This window comes from Lingula anatina, chromosome 6 (assembly GCF_051362555.1).
Source record: "Lingula anatina isolate TDL-2025a chromosome 6, LinAna3.0, whole genome shotgun sequence".
Taxonomy (NCBI): domain Eukaryota; kingdom Metazoa; phylum Brachiopoda; class Lingulata; order Lingulida; family Lingulidae; genus Lingula; species Lingula anatina.
In genome coordinates this window covers 21,875,692-21,896,453 of record NC_141772.1, presented here as the reverse complement: position 1 = coordinate 21,896,453, position 20,762 = coordinate 21,875,692, and the positions used below count along the sequence as shown (strand labels likewise).

The window sequence follows — 20,762 nt, the reverse complement described above, 5'->3', positions numbered from 1 at the left end:
CCATTACAGGATTAAACGGTCTTCCTTTCAAGTAGGGTCCGCCATATTTGATCCCTGGATCAGTTGAACCTAGGATCTTCTATTCAGAATGGCCCCATTGACATCAGTGTGACGGGTAGTGTAGTCCGCTAAAAACCGTAATCTGTTCCGTTATCTTGTACAGGTGACATTCGCCCCATGCCGTGTAGTATCTGTTCAGGTAAAAGTGATCCGTGGCGCGGTTGGAAAAGGTCAGGGCTCCGTATCTCGAAAGGTTCGCTATGTTGCGCACGTGCGCAAGTGTCTCGATTCCATGGCCCCGTATCTCGAAATAGAATCGGTTATGGAATCGAGACACTAACGTACGTGCGCAACATAGCGAACCTTTCGAGATACGGAGCCCAGGACGGCAATCTGGGTTGCATACCCAATACTACAGCCAAACACTAACCTGTACTAATCACATGGGATCTCAGGCTTCCATTCCTGTCACACTGACCGAGCTGTTTGGTTTCTTTAATAAGACAAGTAGTAGACTTTTGTATGAAATAGCAAAATTTTGATTTTAATTACATACTGGTATAACCTTTTTTTTTTTTTTTTCATTTTTACCTCCGCCAAGGAGGTTATGTTTTCACCCCTGTTTGTCTGTTTGTTTGTTTGTCTGTCTGTCATCAACATGACTCAAAAAGTTATAGACCGATTTTGATGAAATTTTCAGGAACTGTTAGAAGTGGGCCAAGGAAGAGATTATTAATTTTGGTGGTGAACCGGATCAATAATCAATCAATAATCAAAAATCAATCATCAACATAACTAAAAAAATTATAGACCGATTTTCATGAAGTTTTCAGGAACTATCAGAAGTGGGCCTAGGAAAAGTTGATTAGTTTTAGGTGGTGATCCGGTTCAATAATCAATAATAATAAAAAATTGCTGGCTTGGCGGAGGTCTGCGCTCTCGGAGTGCTTTTCTTATCGAATTTAAAAAGGTCAGTCATTATAACCAGCTACCATCTTCATAAGCTCCGATGGATGTATTCAGCATCAAGTACGCTCCAGAGAAAGGGTGTTAAACCGTTTTAAGTTGTATGTAAGGTTTTATAAGAAGTTGTGGATGGCAAAAATGAACATTTGGGGGGGGGGGGGGGGTTCAAACCATGGAGTGTACCTTTAAGTATTATCGCATAACATATTGCCAACGAACAGGACTGTAAAAAAATGAAACTCATCCTGCCAATTTATTACCAAGTGCCTTTCATATACCGTTTACGTTGCATTGTAAGTGTTAAATGTGCCGCTAGTTTTCACCATTTATCTGAAAAGGTGCTTGGATTTGACGGCACGCATCTCATGGAGGCTTTGTTACGCGGCCATGGCTAACTGTTCAGCAGACATTTAAATTGCGGTAGAAATAGGATAACGTCGTGATTCCAAACTAATTGGAAAGCCTCGAAGGGTATGAAACTAAGACGGGTAACCTTATATAGTATATGTGGTCGAAGTAACACCTATTGTCTTCATAAATGCTATGTTATATTTCATCATTCTGCGATAAATACCCGAATAGCAAAAATAAAAGTGAAGTCGAAAGTGATCAGATATACCGTTTCACATTCCAATTAAAATTACACAAAGGGTAAGGAAGCTTGGAAATAGCATAGGAAAGAAACTGCAATGCGAGACGTTCCATAGAGCTACCCCGATTTTTGCATGCTGGCACGCATTAGTCTATCATCAAGTAATAAGCAGTCAACATCTTAGGGTGAAGCAAAAGGGAACTACAGACTTGACATTTAATATGGAAAAAAAAAATTCCAAATAAATTTTCATCAGTTTTTTTTCCTATTTTGCTGACTGATAAATGAAAATAAGGATTAAAATCGTGTTTTAATAACTTTTAATTATCTCTTTGATGTCATTGTGACATCAGTTCATTAATGGAATTCGCCAGAGAAGCAAACAAAAACACAATGCCTATTCTATGTCATACGACATTATAATAGATATTTTGGATCTCCATATTTTCCAAATTATTGTCTGTAAAAAGAGCTACACGCTCCACAGGACCCTCATGCCAGTGTCTAGTCACAAGTAACGGTCGCTGTTACGCCTGACCTCTTCTGGCTGCTACCAGCGCTCGCAAGTGGCAAGGCATTCCTTGGGATAGGTTTTTACAGATCATTCCAGGCTTCGGTCAAAATCTGTCCAATTTGGTCTAGTTTTGTCGTAGGACATGTAGGCCATTGATCTGGCGAGTAATCGCTTACCCACATATTGTCTATGTGGTTCAAATATGGCGATTTTGATGACCAAGGTAGCTGCTCATTCCCTTGGTTCTGTAAGTAATCTGCTATTGAAAGTGCTCTTTGTGAACCGGCAATCTCACCATGAAACCTAAAATTGTTCCTAAGTTGCCCCCTATCAAATGATAGTCAAGTGGTTCCCAGATTATTCCTTTATTTAATTTGGTTCAGGTTTTTGTCGATGACTACCTTTGGTGTTTTGGCACCAATGTTGTATTCACCCCAAATAGTGGACTCTTCTGGATGTCTGTAAACTCTGTTGTGACTAGTTGAGCGGTACGGGTGAAATATGACCTCAATAAAAAAAGCCACGAGGTTTCAGTGTTCAACTTAGAAACGGTCAAGGTCTCCGATTCATTAGAGAAACATACAACGATGTTTTGCTATTTACAGTGGGTTCCTCGGAGGTCGTCTGACATTCTAACTTGCTAAAACCAGTTTGGTGTTCACTAAGGGCCTTGAAAAATGCGTTTTGGTGGCAATTTACCCCTCATTTTGAACGGACTGGTGGTAAGATTTCAATACATTGGGTGTGTCCTCTGTGTAGGTACATCAGTCTGGGCATTACTTTATAAAACTGTGCGGACCGTTTCGTTTGGCGCAATTATCTGTCTGGCAATGTCTGTCTTTTTTCGCGCCATTCTGACACAGATTAACAAAATTGTAAAGCATTGCATAGCTCATTTTACACACTGCAAAACGACCACTTGCATTCAAAATTTCAAAATGTTCTATGCAGTAGTTGCCGATATATGGATACTTTTTTGACAGAACCATGCTTTGCGAAAGCCAAGCTTTGACCTGCCCAAAAGAGCACTACCCAATGAAATCACAGCATAGGCCCCTATTCCATAATTCAGCAGCACAATTGTAACAAACCTGGTATCAGTTAATTGGTAGCGACACACCTGACTACACACTTCTCCATTCACATATCTTATTTGAGATCAGAGTAAAAAGAACGCATTTTTACCTAGGCATACCCTCGAAACTGAAATATTCCATATTAAATGTCAAGTCTGTACTTTGATTGGCAGCGATTTGTTTTTGTTTTTGTTTTTTTCTTACTAGTTTTCAGGGACAGCTCGGCTGTATCTTTCACCAGGGAGTTGAGACCGTTTTCATACTGAATCGAGACGAAAAAATATGACGGTCTGATTGCGATGTATTGTAAACAGAAACGAGATGCAGTGGAGAGCTGTATTTCTTCAAAAAGAACCAAACTTTACTTTGAATTTTTATCTGTGTATGATCCCTTCACCAGAACGAGATTTAATGTAGTTATCGGAGCTGTTCATATTTTCTGCTTAATAACAGGACAGCAATATATTGCCTTAAAGCCGTGGTAATTGCCATAAACTGCAATTCAAGACAGAAAATGACAAAGATCCAATTGTTCGGTAAAGGTGATCTATAAATCAATAAATTTAATGAAATAACATGGTCTTAACAAACGAGTAATTATTGGACTGACCTCCAGTTATTATGCAATACTGTCTGCCCTCACCCCCCCTCTTGACCAAATCCCACAAACCTCACAGGATATCAGAATGAATTGGGAAACTTCGTTACAAGTTTAAACTAAGTATTCTGTTGGTTTTGCCGCCTGCAGCCAAAAACGTAGAATTCGGGATCGCAGTGATACCGCATAATTTAGTTTTAACGCATGAAATTGGCAACACACGTGTTATTTAAAATACCTGCAGGGAAAATTGCAATTCTGATTTTTTTTTAAATTCCGTTGCTTTGTTGAAATTCCGTTGCCTTTTTGATCATCAAATAACACTTTGGCGTTCACGATTGAAATTCAGTACCTCATTCAAATACTGTTTAGTTCAAACCTATTATTATTAAATGACTAAAAAACATTCTTCAAAATTGAAATCATTATTAATCGATTGATTGCTGTTTTACATATATTTTCATATATTTGTTGATAGTTTTTCACTACATTTCTATTGCACAGTGGTGTTAATAGACCTGTCACCTCATCAGTTAAAACGAATTGTTTTTTAATGTCTTCAAACACGACTTTCTGAACAATTAACTGCATTAGTTTCGATCCTTTGTATCGTTTCAAATGGTGAAATTATCACAACCATTAGGTTATGAAGCTTTATCTTTAACTATCGTATTATTTCAAAACATTGTACGCAAATTAAACAATATCATTTATGGCTCACATAAGTATTTGTACCGCTTGTATTATATAATTATCTGATTAGCGTAAAACACGCACATTGTACGAAAACGCTGAGTCACGAAGCTGGAATATTCTTAAGACATAATATCTGTTTTACTGTTCTGGAATACTCTCTCTTTGTCTGTGGGAAAACGCTATGTAACAAGTAGAATATTTTGGAATTATTAAAAAATTCCCGTCCTTGCATAGAAATAATCAGACACGTCTGGGTGTCTGGTACACACGCGTCTGACAAGTGGATTTGCACATATCAAAAGTATTTAGTGTGGAGGTGAAATGAATACTGTATTTGAACGGACAAAGCAGTCAACTGGTATACTGCTGTTTAACAATAATGAATGGCGAAAGTTGTTTATTGACAAGGTAGAACACGGGAATTTTACAATTTCATAACATCTTAGTGACACTGACACAATGCATTATTTTTACTAATCAATTGATCGTTCATTTGCATCAATAAATCAGTTTATGGTTATTTATTTCAATATGTATATGTTTAATAAGAACATACTTATAAAACTGTGCAATTCAGTCACTGTCAACTGCACCATAGGTTGGGTTTTATGGACAGCATCTACTTGTCACAATATACTTTACAACAACAATATTTATTTTTTTCTGCCAAAGGAATTTTATTCTGCTCACACGTAATACAACGAGTAGGATATGCGACCACAGTGTCCCCTGCTCTGTCTACCCTCAGTGGCTCCTTTGAATGACTCTGTTAGGCCTACACATCTTCTTTCCCGACTATGAATGCGGTAAAACGCTACATTTTCATTATAACAAAATTGGGGTGACAGGTGATTCATATCTCACGCCATGTGTAGAAGTTTTGATCAACATTTATTTCATTATTAGAAACACTGAATCTCGACCTTCGACTATAATTGTGATGTCCCCTGTTCTTTGATTATCAGTATACATTTTACAAAAAAAAAGTGAATTTTGAATTGTAAATCTTATGAATTATGAAAACTGAAATGTTTAGAAAAATAAAGTTTAAAATATGAATTCATACAAAAAGTGAATTTTTGTCTTTTGCCTTTTACAAAACACAAATTTGAATTGCACAATTTATTATTTCTTACGAATTTTATTTTTTAACAAACGAAGTACTGTACCCCACAAACCTTTGATCACTACCATGACTTTCCTCATTTGCATCATCTCACATAAATCATTTTACTATGACCGATAAGTTTAATTTAGTTGCAGTAGAATAGAATATAAAATCATTAACAGCAAGTAGATGCAGAACTCGTTACAGAAAATATAATAATAATAATAATAATAATAATAATAATAATATTTATTTATAGTCTAAAATCCATATTAAATGTTCAGTAGACTTAACATGGGTAAAATGAACAGAAATGAAAATATATTATTTGTAATGTTGGTAATTGATATTTATATGAATTTATATGAATAAAGAATGAGGAGACCTTTGTAGAATAGACTGACACGAAGAACAAAAATGTATTGTGGTTTCTACTTCACGTAGCAGCTAAAGTGGAAGGTGACACCATCGCCACACGTTTCTATACACCACAATGGTGACATTTTGAATAGCACTGAATGGACGGTTGTATTTGTTTGCTGACCAGCTTTTTGCATTTTTTGAGAAAAAAGGGGACATGCCTGGACATGTCATGACTCCCCTTGCTTCAATCTTCCTCGTCAGGGGGACCCCCAAAGTATGAAACGGAAAGGGATGGTAAGGGGAGATTGGGTCCCCCTGACGAGGACGATTGAAGAAAGAGGAGTCATGACATGTCCAAGGGGGACCCAATCTCCCCTTACCGTCCTTTCCGTTTCAGTGTTAGGCAAAGTTTTATCATTGTGGTGTATACAAGCGTGTGGCGATGGCGTCATTGTAAATGGAACTATCTGCATGCATAGTGCAGTAGCACTAGCCCCATCACTCATGCCTAAGCATCCCGCGTAGGGAAATCGGTCATTAAAGTAGTTCGGTAACACATGGTCGTCTGTTTGTGTCTTCACAATCGTACAAGGTGTCAGAACCGAGATTTTAAACTTCTTTGTAGGACAATTCCGAGTAAATAAAGGACAAAGGAAAATGGCAGAAGGTCTCTGAAAGCCAGTACCGCTGTCATAAATTTGAAGGGAACCTTGAGCAAAATTGGATAACTTTCGTCCGAGAGTATGACATCTACATCCATGCATGCTACAACGAGAAAACAAGGAGAAAGCTTACATTCTCCTAAATTTGGCTGGCAGTGAAGTTATCGCTAAGTATGAGTCTTTCACATTTCATGAAAATGAAATGAAGATCCAGAAGTATTGAAAGCTAAATTCAATGAGATATACAACCCTAGGAGAAATGTTATACTGGAAAGATACAAATTCAACATGAGGATCCAACACGAAGGTGAGAGGTTTCAAACTTTTCTAGCGGACTTGTGACTATGACCAGTTAGATGACATGTTAAGAGATAGGATTGTTAGAAAGTCAAAACCGCAAAAGACGCACCATAAGCAGCTAGAAACAACAAAATGCAGTAAGTGTAAAACTAGTCAGGCTAAGGCAAAATGTCCAGCATACTGTAAAACGTGCCATAGATGCGGGAAACCGAACCATTTTCAAGTTGTCTGCAGAGCTAGTCAACCAAAGAAAAGTAAGCAAACAACCCAGCAAAGAACCAGAGAAGTCAACACAAACTATGATGTCGAAGATTCATTCATTATTGACACAGCGAGGCATTCGCACACCCAAATGAAAGACATACATGTAAAGTTACAGGTGCATAATGCTGACATGGAAGTAAAAGTCGACACTGGAGCCAGGCGCAATGTTATGAGTTTAGAAAATTTCAATAGGCTCAGAGAATCAGAAAATACCAACACTGCAGTGACAAGAGCAGATTAATTGGCTTCACGGGATATGTTGTGACCCCTCTAGGAAGCGCAATTTTACCTTGTGTTTACAGTGGGGGAACACACCACATTAAATTTAATGTGATTGATGCCAACGTTCAAACGCTGTTGGGACTGAAAGACAGCATGGAGCTGAAGTTATATTACAGTTCGCTCAGAGTGTATACAGTGTAGACACAACACCAGATATGTTCGCAGAGTACCCTGAGATTTTTGATGGCAGTTTGGGCAAGTTACCTGTGAAGTAAATAATAACAGTTGACCCCCAAGTGCCTCCTGTAGTCAGACGTGTGAGAAATCTACTGGTAGCTGTCAAAGATGAGGTACGACAAGAAATGCAGAGAATGGAAAGCCAAGGCATTATAGCTAAAGTTACAAAGCCAACGGACTGGATGTCAGCGATGGTGGTAACAAAGAAGAAAACCACAGGTGACATATGCATCAGGTGACATATGCATCGATCCAGGCGATCTTTACAAGGCAATAAAGCGTCCAAGGTACAATGAGAACAGTAGAAGAAGTCATTACAGACATACCCGATGCACAATACCTCACTGTGTTAGATGCGAAGCAAGCATTCTACTGTATACCCCTGGAGGAAGAATCCTCATACTTAACGACGTTTGGGACACCATTCGGTCACTACAGATACCTCAGACTTCCAATTGGAATCAGCTCGGCTTCAGAGGTGTATCAGAATCTCATGACAGGTCTACCATGCAAGCTAATAATGGATGACATTTTGGTATGCGGTGCGACAGAAGAGGAGCACGACGATAACTTAAAGTCAGTGCTTCAGAAGTTGAAAGAAATCAACATAAAGCTGAACAAATCCAAGTGCAAGTACAAGATGAGAAGAGTCAGCTACGTCGGTCACACATTCACAGCGGATGGTCTTAAACCTGATCCTGAGAAAGTGAGGGCAATCAAAGAAATGCCTAAACCCAATGACAAGTCGGACTTGTTACGTTTTCTTGGCATGATCAAATATTTGTCAAAGTTTATGCCACAGCTCAGTGAGAAGTGCGCTCCGCTGAATGATATGTTGCGTAAGGATAATTCATTTGTCTAGGAGAATACCCACAATACAGCATTTGAAGCAATCAAGCAGGTGATCAGCGAAGATGCATGCCTAGCATACTACGATGTATCCAAAGAGGTCACGTTGAACTGTGACGCTTCACAAGCAGGCATAAGAGCTACATGTCTACAGAATGGGAAACCAGTGGCATATGCATCCAGAGCGATGACAGATACGGGAAAGCGTTTTGCGCAGATAGAAAAAGAATTAATAGCAGTCGTCTTTGCATGCGCAAAGTTTAGAGGCTACATATATGGCAAAGAAATCACGGTCGAGACTGATCACCAGCCACTTATCTCGATATGGAAGAAACCATTGGCAACTGCACCAGCAAGATTGCAGCGTATGTTTTTACAGTTACAACCATACAGAATTAACTTGACGTACAATAAAGACAAGGACTTAATCGTAGCAGATACACTGTCCAGAGCCTACATTAATGAAACCAGCAGTGAGATTGAGGATACTGATGTGGACGTTCTCTCAATCATACCAGCCACTGACTACAGACTGGAAGAGCTAAAAGCAGCAACAGCCAGTGATACTGTGCTACAGAAGTTGTGCAACACGATGAGAAATGGATGGCCGAAGAATGAAAAAGGCTGTAATGCAGACCTGAGGCCATACCTTCCGTTCCGTGATGAGATCATTTACGATAATGGAATAGTGTTGAAAGGAAGCAAAATAATTGTACCAGTGGCTCTACAGCAGCAATATGTATCGAAAGTGCATGAAGGACACATAGGATGTCAAGCAGCAAGAGCAAGGGCTAAAGACATGTATTGGCCAAGTATGCTGAAAGACATAGATAACGTAGTGGAGAACTGTGCTATATGTCTTTCCATGAAGAAGAGGCCGCTGATGTCATATGTTGTACCTACAAGGCCGTGGTCTATAATAGCCACAGATTTGTTTGAGTGGAGAGGCATAAACTACATGGTAACTGTAGACTCTTACACTAACTGGTACGAGATTAACACTTTAGGTAACAGTACAGCAAGCATGACAATAATAAGAAAGCTTAAATCTCATATTGCGAGATTCGGCATACCAGACATTGTTATTTCAGACAATGGACCTCAGTACAGTTCCACAAAGTTTAAGAAATTCAGCAATTCCTGGAAATTCAGTCAAGTGACGTGTAGTCAACATTTCCCATCCAGTAACGGATTGGCAGAGAGAGCCGTGCAGGCAGCGAAAGGATTACTCGAGAAAACAGCCCGGGAAGTAGGTGACCCGTATTTGTGCTTGCTCAATAGCAGAAATGTTAAGGATCCTGTACTCGGTACCCGGCACAACGTATGTTATTGAGGCGCACCAAAACTAACATTCCTATGAGTGAGACACTGCTACAGAAAAATAGCCAGGCCAAGAATTGATCACATACCGTCTGTCAGAAAAATGACTACAACAGAAAAACTCTCATGACAAAGCAGCAAGACCACTCCCTGCACTAGTCAGGAGATCGGGTCATGTTTCAGGAAAAAAACAGGATTCAGTAAACCAGCAACAGTAATAAGAGAATATGCACCAAATTCATACCATGTAGAGTGTGATCACGGTAGTGAGTTTCGCAGAAATAGGAGACATATTCTCAAAGTACCAAACAACCAGTGTTTGGAAACAAGTACAAAATTCCAACCAGAGGTTGACAGAAGTAATATATGTGCAGATCCAGAGACCATCAAACAAGAAAAATCAGATTCTGGGAAAATGACTAGGAGTGGGAGAATAATAAAAACACCCAAGAGATTCTGTGAGAAATAATTATGCATAAAATACTGCATGTAAGCTAGCGTTTTTTTTTCTGTGCTTACATTACAAGCAGTGACATTTTATTTGATCTACATGCAGGCTAGCATGGACTGTTTCAATATGCATATTTTTAGTATTTTCAGTTCCTTTCAGGAGTAAAGGAGAAGAATGTGAACATTAGAGACTGTGAACAATGGAGACTATAAAAAAAGTGGAAAATGCAGACTTTCTTAATTTACCCCTGTTTCAAATGGATTCATTTAAAAGACTCGAAAAACTATAATGAGACAAATAACTTTAACGTTATAAGTTCATGTTGCAATTTATTGCTTTATTGATTGACTTTTGAAGGACTTTTGTGCAGACTTTATTAGCAACACTAAGTAACAGTTTAGAATTGAGACTTTAATGCAAGTTACATTAATAATTTTAGTTTAGCAGTGATTAAAGCTTTTCACAAAGGAGGAGATGTAAATGGAACTATCTACATGCATAGTGCAGTAGCACCAGCCCCATCACTCATGCCTAAGCATCCTGCGTAGGGATATCAGTCATTAAAGTAGTTCGGTAATACACGGTCGTCTGCTTGTGTCTTCATAATCGTACAGTCATCTTCCACTTTAGTTGCTACATGAAGTAGAAACCACAATATATTTTCGTTTTTCTTGCCAGTCTATTCTACAAAGGTCTCTGCATTCTTTATTCATATAAATTCATATAAATATCAATTACCAACATAACAAATATTATATTTTCATTTCTGTTCATTTTACCCATGTAAAGTCTACTGAATATTTTATAAGAATTTTAGACTATAAATAAATATTATTATTATTATTTTATTTTCTGTAACGAGTTCTGCATCTTCTTGCTGTTAATGATTTTATTTTCTATTCTACTGCAACTAAATTAAACTTATCGGTCATAGTAAAACGATTTATGTAAGATGATGCAAATGAGGAAAGTCACGGTAGTGATCAAAAGCTTTTTAGGGTACAGTACTTCCTTGTCAATAAACAACGTTCGCCATTCATTATTGTTAAACAGCAGTATACCAGCTGACTGCTTTGTCCGTTCAAATACAGTATTCATTTCACCTCCACACTAAATACTTTTGATATGTGCAAATCCACTTGAAAGACGCGTGTACACCAGACACTAATTTATTCTGTACATTTGCAAATCCGCTTGACAAACATATGATACCCAGACGTGTCTGATTATTTCTGTGCAAAGACGGAGATTTTTTCATAATTCCAAAATATTCTACGTGACTCTGCGTTTTCCCACAGACAAAGAGAGAAGATTCCAGAACAGTTAAATAGATATTATGTCTTAAGAATATTCCAGTTTCGTGACTCGGCGTTTTCGTACAATGTGCGTGTTTTACAATAATCAGATATGTAATTCAAGCGGTACAGATACTTTTGTGAGCCATAAATGACATTCTTTAATTTGCGTACAATGTTTTGATTTTTACTAATAGGCCTATAATCAGATGATTTAGCTTTCACCGTAGGAGCTTGATCAGCCTAGGACTAGTTGTGGTAGCGTACAAGATAAAAACGAGCAATAATGAGCAATAGATCCCTTAGACCAGGTAACTTAGAACTGTCATCATTAGAATTCCCTACATTAGCAGACTTCGAGGACGATTTAAGCATAGTACCAGTACATAATATGGTGCAGTGGAGACGAGTGCGTGCTTTACTGTTTGTTGTGAAGATCAGTAAAACTTAATTCAAGAGTAGATCAAACTAATCAGATATATAATGCATCAGTACAATTATTTATGTGGAACCTAGAGACTTTAAAATAAATTAAATCAAACATGATTCTGTGGCTGAGCCATAAATGACACTGCTTAATTTGCGTACGTTTTGATTTTTTTTCAGATGGTTTAACTAGCACCGTAGGAGCTTTGATCAGCCTAGGACTAGTCGTAGTAGGGTACAAGATAAAGACAGTAGTGAGCAATAGATTCCTTAGACCTCGTAACTCAGAGCTGTCATCATGTGAATTACCTACAGGATGTTTCAAGCATAGTACTTGACACTGGTGCAGTGGGGACTGATTTTTGAAGTGAATTATAGCAACCATAGACAATGGCCATCTTTGGCAAAATTAACTGGCTCTGTAATTCTTTCAGCAAAACATGATGACTTTGAAGTTTTTCTTCAAATAATTATATAATAAATCATTTCAAACTTGGCCTTTGAATAAAGAAAAATTATACAATATCCGTGACTCAACGATAAGACAGCGGCCATCTTTGGTCTATCTCGACCCATTGTTCATCGCGTGGTCATTTAAACCCCTCAGGTTTAGTGCAGATGCACTAAGGTCAAACAGTGTGGCTATAAAACAGTTTGCCGAGAAATGGGCTATTTATGAGCAACAAAAATGATATGACTTTGCAGTTTTTTTCTTTATTTTAATAACAAAATAATAAATAATTATATAATACACCGTTTCAACTCTACAGTCGTTGGCAAATAAAAATGACTCTGCAATTTTTCAGCAAAACAAAGATTCTTAACCTTCCAACCCTTTGCTTGGCAAATATTTATTGGGGAATTATAGGCAACAGAATGACATAACTTTGCAGTTTTTTCTTCATTTTAATAGCAAATATTAGAATAATTATATAATACATCATTTCAACAACACCATCTTTGGTAAAATAAAATGACTCTACTTTATTTTCAACAAAACAGTCAAACCCCGGTAACCACTCACCTTTTGCTTGGCAAATCTATGATTAGGCGGTAAATTGTTGACAAATCAGATGAATACAAGGCCATTGGCTCGCGACTTGTTAGTATGTTGACAACTCCGCTTAACAAATAAGACCCCCTCCCTCTGCTTATCACATATTTGAAAGATCACCTCGTAGGTATCCAAGGGGATCTAGTCCATTCGTCATTAAAATTCGCTTGCAACGCCTCATTTACGCTTCAAGGGTAACTAAAAATAACATTAAAAGATTTGCAGCTTAAAAAACTCGTCTCTTACTACTAACACGTATAATGTGTTGTTAGCAAACTCCCTGTTTATAGTGCCATTCTCGGGAGGGGTTTGCCAAAGTTTGTGTCAGTGTACTGCTTTTATTTCATTTTTTCATACTTAGTTTAAAATTTCAACCCAAACAAATTGTCTTTGTCTTATACCACAACAATTATTGAAATCCCTTGCTGCAAAAGACAAGATTACCGAAGATTCAAAGTGTCAAATTATGGTGTAAGTGGTTTTGTTCGCATTCTAATTGGCTGAAACTATCCATGTGACTGTCGTTTTACTCCAAAATATGAAATGTCCTAACCTCGCAGCAGCACCAAACTGCTGGCAATAACTGCCAATCAGATAAGAAATGGAATTGAGCATTAAACATGTGGTTGCATTCATAGGTTCTCCCTCTCAATGTTTAACTAGAATGATGATTGCAAACTTCTATTGGTGACGGATGCTCCGCCTCTATCAGTGTGACAGTTTATATGTACCGAGATACTACTTTTGAGGCGCTTTCAGAATAGGAACTCGGCAGGGAATCAAGAGATAATTTACTTGCAATACGACCGTAGCCTCAAGTAGATATACTTCACGTTATACTTCAGCGTTGCAATAAGAAAAAAATACTATTTCTAAAAATGAGGGTGTCGATAATGCTGGCCTTATGTGGCTTCATATTTTCCCGTTGGTTCCTTACGACCAATGCTGAGGTTTTAGCCAACAGAAGCAATTCCGAATCTTTAAGTAACGCAACATCGGCCACATTTTCAACGCCAGATTTCTTACGAAATTTTACCCGCGGGGAACACCACGAAACAGTTGGTGGAAATGAAAGTGGCTCCTTTCAGCACCCATTCCCAAATATACCGAGAATGAAAACCGAAGGTGGTAATGCTTCAGCGGCAGATGTGCTGAGCGAATTGATTCCTTTTAATGTCACAGTCAACGTCCCATTCTGTGTTCGCGTTCTCCCGTCCACAACTGACGTCGTCCTCGCTACTGATGTCATCCTAGTAACTTGTTTCTGCGACGACTTGTGCGGTGTTTTTGGCGACTGCTGTTGGCCTTACGACCGTTACTGCAGGGAAACCAAATACACGGGAATCGACATACAAACAGAAGGCATTGAATGCTGGTTACAGGGAACTGGAGCTATGCCGGAGATTTCCTTAAGACATTTTTGGGTCGTCTCTTCATGTCCAAGGGACTGGGATGATGAAGATGTTCGCCGAAAATGCGAGTCCAAAGGCTGGACTAACGACATAGATTTATTGTTGCCTGTCTCGTCAGTGGAGGCAAACGTCACGTTCAGAAACACCTTTTGTGCCGCCTGTCACAAGGTATGGCCACTCAAAGCATGGACACCCAAAGCTTCATGCAGATGGACAGGCGTCGAACATTTTCAAAACATCACAACAGTTGATGAAATTTTGGATCTGATTTGGACAACGGAGGATTGCCTAATATTTTTTGATATGCCGGACCATTACTCGGGACGACCGTGTTTAGGTTCTGGAGGAAGCCACGAGGACCTTATACTCGCGGATGATGGGCTTTGTCCATTAAACACAGAGGCCGAACCTAAAAACCGTTGTGAGTCTGGGCCCGTTTCAGTGACCACCATTGTAAGCCGCTATGGCTACGGTTTCGTACGAAACATTTTCTGTTGGATTTGTCGCCTGCAGCCAGAATCTCTAGTAAGAATTATAGACTGTAACGATGAAGGTAAAAGTACTTTAGTTTTACATATAAAAATGCAAAAATGGTATTATATAAGTGTTCTATCAGTGCAGTTTAATACATGTAGTTTAATTGTAGACGATTGGATTGTTCATTCCCGCTTTCTTTTAGTATTCATACTCGTTTTAAAATCATCATGTTTAAAATCCATTACTTTTTAAATACTGCTGCATCGATATGTGACAAAACAGTTTTTGGGGTGAAACTGAAAACGTTAATAATTTTGCAATTATTTCTTGTTCATTACGCGATGTTAAACAGTTCCCGATACCTCACAGTAGATATAGTATACCATCAAGATATTTTACTCGGTTAATGTGAACATTTCACTGCCACGTTTAATTGAAGGCTTAAAGTAGTCTTTGTACTGGTAAAGAATTACACAAATTTTTCTCATTTATTTTTCTTAGATGTACCTGTATTTCAATTCAAAGTATTCGACCCGCCAGGATTTTTTGCAGTTTTAGATCCTCACAGGGAGATGCGTTGCAAGGGAGCCGAAAATGATGTAAGTGCAAATAACTTGTTTTCAAGAAAGATTTCAAGAAAGCTTTAACGCTTGTCTTACAGCTCCCTTAAGCTTACAAGGTGTAACCAGAATACTAGTATGACACATTTACCTGGGGCTTGAGTGGCCGGGGGAAAAGTCGTCAAATTTTTCACCTTTCTGTGAAAGTGTCAAGATTACGCTCATTTTGTCGTTTTTGTTTTTCTTCATTCCTGAATTATATCTTTGTGCATTCCACAATAAGCACCGAACAGTTAAATTTCCGTATAAGACTTAAAACAGAGAACAGCTAGCGCTGTTCAAACTTAGCTTAGACAGACGATGGGACGGCTACAACTGCACAATATCTTAAACCATATCATTTATGCTTTTTTGTAGGACACTTGTAAACCGGATGAAGGCTGTTTAGCGGGACAAAGATTCTGCTCACCTCCTTTTCATCTTTTGTATAACCTTCTCTTCCGGTTACATGTCAAATTCGAGACAAAACAGCAGATAAAAGAGCCATGCTCTGAGTTTGATCAAGTTTGTTCCTTCATTTGGCGGCGTTTTGCAGTGATACACTTGACGAGATTTTCGCCTTATGGGGCATGGGTGAAGGAGAAGGAAAGCCGACTATTTGACTGCGTCCCTCCATCATACAACAGAAACTATATCACCGTTGTGATACCAGTTCGGCTGCGGAGGAGCGTTAAACGTGTCAGTGACGCCCGGAGGATGTTCGAAAAGTTTCTGGTTGAAATGGATGCCTATCTTGATCAGATTTTCCCTCGACTTAACTACAGCGGGGTAATCTTTGAAACCAGCGTTGTGAAGAGCCGCAGCTTTGCTGAACCCATAATGAACACGCCTACGTCTGGCAAAGAGACTATAGGCCACGCGTCTTCTGTCTCGCCAGGACATTTCCAGTGGCTGGTTATGCTAACCGCTTTCTTTACCCACCTACGATATCATATGAATATACCTAACATTTAAATAGGTGCATATGTTAAATACATTTGGTCTGCAATCTAACAGATGATGGGCCTATTTTATTTGGATTGACGAACGCCAGGTTTTGGGAATGTCAAAGAGTCTGAGGACCATTACCGCATTATTTGGATTGACGAACAACAGTTTTTCGATTAGCGAGGAAATGCTAAAGAGTCTGAGGACCATCACCGCATTTGTGAACATTTTAAAGCAAATAAAAAAAAAAGCTTTTCGCCCGACCTTCTTCCACCATTGTGCCCTATATGCTTCAGGTTTTAAATGCGGGCGCTTCAATAGGGGTCACCTTTGTCTCCTTATTTCCTCTTTTCAGAGATCCATTGATACCAAGAAACTGTTATGCACTTCTTTGGAGCAAACGTTTTTATCAAAGCAACATACCGGTACTGTCCCTTGTAATATATGAACGTTACAAATTAACAGGCTGTATGTGGAGTTGCATTGAATTCTTCTTGTCAGATATAAATGTATCACACAAAAAAAATCTCTAGGGAATGGCGCTAGACGTGCTGAATGGAGTTGCTGTATCTAGAGGCGTTGACGTTTTTGTCCGGCCAAAGCCGTTGGATCGAGACACCTGAAAACATGTTCAAACTTACAGTTGCCCCAACGCATGTCAGAAGAACAGTGCGTGGAACGCAATAAACAATGCCATCGATTTTGACGGCAATTGCCCCAACAATGATGAAAAAAGAAAGGATCCCAATCTTTTGGGCAAAATGGGTATCAGTGTTAGCATAAAGTCCATGAAATTAAATGATGTTGTAATAAAAATAAATTACATAACGTTACTAAAAATTCACGGCAGTGCTATATAATAAACATAAACAATGATTCATTTCATAACTACTGAAATAAAAATGACAACAATATTTAGAGTGGAGAACTATCTCTTTCGATGATGGAGCACTGACCAAACATGATAACCAAGCGTCGTCTCATTGATCAATTGCAAGTACTAATTCCGCCCTTTCACATCGTATACGTTACACGCATCAGCATTAAAACGCGTTAACTGTTCTTGACTTGTAATGAAGTTGATGCGGTTCTTAACCCCCTTTAAGCCCATTCAGAAAAGAAGATCCGAGGATCTATTGATAAGTTGGCTCTTAATCTTTCATGTAGGGTCCGCCATATTTGATCCGTGGATCAGAAGATCCTCGGATAGGACAAATATTGTGGCGGCGGGGTGACCATCAGCTGATAAGTTGTCTCTTAATCTTTCATGTAGGGTCCGCCATATTTGATCCGTGGATCAGATGATCCTCGGATAGGACAAATAGTGTGGCGGCGGGGTGACCATCAGCTGATAAGTTGGCTCTTAATCTTTCATGTAGGGTCCGCCATATTTGATCCGTGGATCAGAAGATCCTCGGATCTTCTATTCTGAACGGGCTCTTTCACAGGTTGATTTGTGTTTCTTTGGACCAATTAGAATTACAATTATACAATTTAGTTGCCGTGTTGAGTGAGAGGGCTCCGTTTAGGCGACTCTCATATAAGACTTTATTAAAGGTACTCTATCCGGTTTTTATCCACACAAATGATTTTTCCGCGGGGAAAAAGTTATTATTCCTACTCACGAAGCATTCCTTGACCCGTCCCCGCACTTGGATTCGATGCTTCATTCCATTTCTATTAAATGATTTAAAGTTCTAAAAGACTGACCAGTCACCTGAATTGGGAAAGATAAGATACTTTCCAGTACATGTAAACATGCAAAGTATGCCTGAAAATTTTCTAAGGCGTGTACCTTTAAGGCCTTCCAAGCTAGGATTTTCTCGTCAAAAGCTCATTTTTATCGAATTTTCCCGGGGTAAACCGCATTCCCCCCACTCCCCCCCAAATTATCAACGAAATTTTCTGTTCTGATACTGGCCATAATCCTACTATAACAGAAAGATCAATTCAAGCTGTGTCAAGATAACTGACTGCCGAGGCTGGACAAGGGGGCGGTGAATATGATGATTTTGTTTTTTCGATATTGAATAAGGCCATTTATCCGTTTTGAAACTACTGTAGCTAGGAGTCTGAGCTACCCTTTCGTTCAACCCTAATTACAACCAGATAATGGATAATGATATCATCTTACCTCTGTCACACACACACACACACACACACACACACACACACAAATAAAAAATAAAAATACCAAATTATAAATAACATATACATAAACGAATGAAAATAGACCAAATTTTAAAATTATTTGAACCAAAAGAGAAAATAGAGGCTACTTCATGTGCACTAAATTTGGAAATGGATAATTTTCCAATGCATGAATACCTGGTGCATGTCATAACTAGGCTAATAGGATCTAAATCTGAGACCGTTTTCGTGGACATACATTGTAGGCTCCTGATAGGCTGAAAATACGATTTTGAAATGTCATTGACGGAATTGCTATTCATAATGTAGACTTTCCGCTTTGCTTTTTCATTTTGACATAAGGTCCTTACTAAATGTCCTATCCGAAGTTAAAACGTTTACTTTCAAGTCAAAATATTTAGGATACTCGGAACTTTAAGCTATAGTGTGTCCTAACGCAAGTTTTGAAATTTATTAAATTGCCGTAGATGAGCCAAGCACAATATGTGTGATGTGGAAACAACGCAATATATTTCCCTCAGGTGATTCGTTGCTAAAAATAGCAACGACCTCATCGGAAATCTGGTTGACGTTAGTTCCAAGACGCGAGTCTAAAATGAATGCGTTTTTTTAAAGAGAGAAAATAAACAATTAACCTGCCTCTAACCTTTTTTTATTCTAATCACGTATATATATATATATATATATATATATATATATATATATATATATATATATATATATATATTGTACTTCGTCAAAATGTTTAATTAGACGGACATTCGTAGCACCGTGACTATTGTGAGAAGCACATATACTACCACAGTGTACTACTACTTCAGTACGTACCAAAAACACGAATGTATGTCTAGTTGCTTTCACGAGACGAGTAAAAATAAAGTTTAAAAGTAAACTGACTAAAGACAAAACATAGTTTTTTTTATTAAAATTAGATAAAAATAAGAGGACATTCAACTACAAAATATACATTTAAATCGTCATTTCAAATCAAACCGCAGAAGAAAACCGCAAAACTAAAGTTCTTACTTGTAGTTCAACCGAGAAGACATCGAGCTTTTGTTATTGACGTTACATGCGCAATGCAAGTGCCCGGTGTTTTTGCACACTCTGTCTTTCATATCGTGTCTTGTGACTCATGAGTGTGAATCTAAAAGAGGGAACATAGACCTTTTTCACATTGTGTGGTACACTTTTGTGTTTTTGCGCCATTTTGAGAGACTGACCATCCTGCCTTAAAGTAATTAAGCGGATCACCTACCCCCCCCCCCCCTCCCCCTCATTCCTCATGGTCAGTTAACTGGATTAATTTTGATTGGTCCAAACAGTTTGTACCACAACATGTAACAAGGCACCAAACCTGTCAAATGTACAGACAAAAAGCAGAAAATAAAAATGCAGAAAATAGTCCATTTTGTCAATTTTGATGCAATAATAAATAATACTTATAACAGCACTGTCAATCAACACTCAATTTTAGTCATTCACAACAGGTAACATGGTCCATAATATTACAGTTTCAGGATTATAAGAGTTAAAATTCACATAATGAAAATCCCAATATGTGAAAAATGATGACAGTGCGTAAAATAATATTACATAATATTTAAAGTTTTGATTTATTTTTCACTCCAAATGATTTTACTAGCATATAGACGAATTTCCTCTAAGGGTTTTATTACAATTGATAATAAGGACAGTGCATACAAAAATCAGATAAGGAAACGAATACTGAATTACAGTTTTTTAGTTCAACTTTTTAAAAGGAAATCAGCATTTTTTTTATGTCTCGAATTCATTAATTTGAATCCCTGATTGGAGAACATAGCGTGAGAGCGCGAAGACTTCTGTTTGTTGCATCTTCCTTACTACTGGCCAGAGTTGGGGGGGGGGTGTCAAAAGGACGTTTTTTTCTTTATTCTGTGCTCTCCGTAGACCAATTTTGCTTATGATTAAGTTCCTATAAACATAAAAGCACAACTCTCCTCCGTACACCTAACACAATATAACCGGTGCCTTGTATGAGTAGAGAGTCCCAGTTGTAATAGTCGGTGCCAATTGATGTGTGGGTGAATTATTCCGCAATAATAATGACCGTTTTATTCATTTTGTGTTTGCATAATCCTGACTTGCCCCTTTATTTTGGCTGCTTTGTAATTATCTCCGCCAAGGAGGTTACGTTTTC

At 38.3% G+C, this 20,762-nt stretch overlaps 1 protein-coding gene across 1 annotated transcript; it reads left to right on the top strand.

Moving 5' to 3' along the window:
- Positions 1-13,765: 13,765 nt before the first annotated feature.
- LOC147761354 (uncharacterized) lies at positions 13,766-17,168 on the top strand. Its single transcript, XM_087015730.1, has 3 exons — positions 13,766-14,958; positions 15,384-15,481; positions 15,860-17,168. Exons 1-3 carry the CDS (start codon positions 13,872-13,874, stop codon positions 16,454-16,456), a joined length of 1,782 nt encoding a protein of 593 aa, XP_086871856.1. The 5' UTR covers positions 13,766-13,871; the 3' UTR covers positions 16,457-17,168.
- The last annotated feature ends 3,594 nt before the right edge of the window (positions 17,169-20,762 follow it).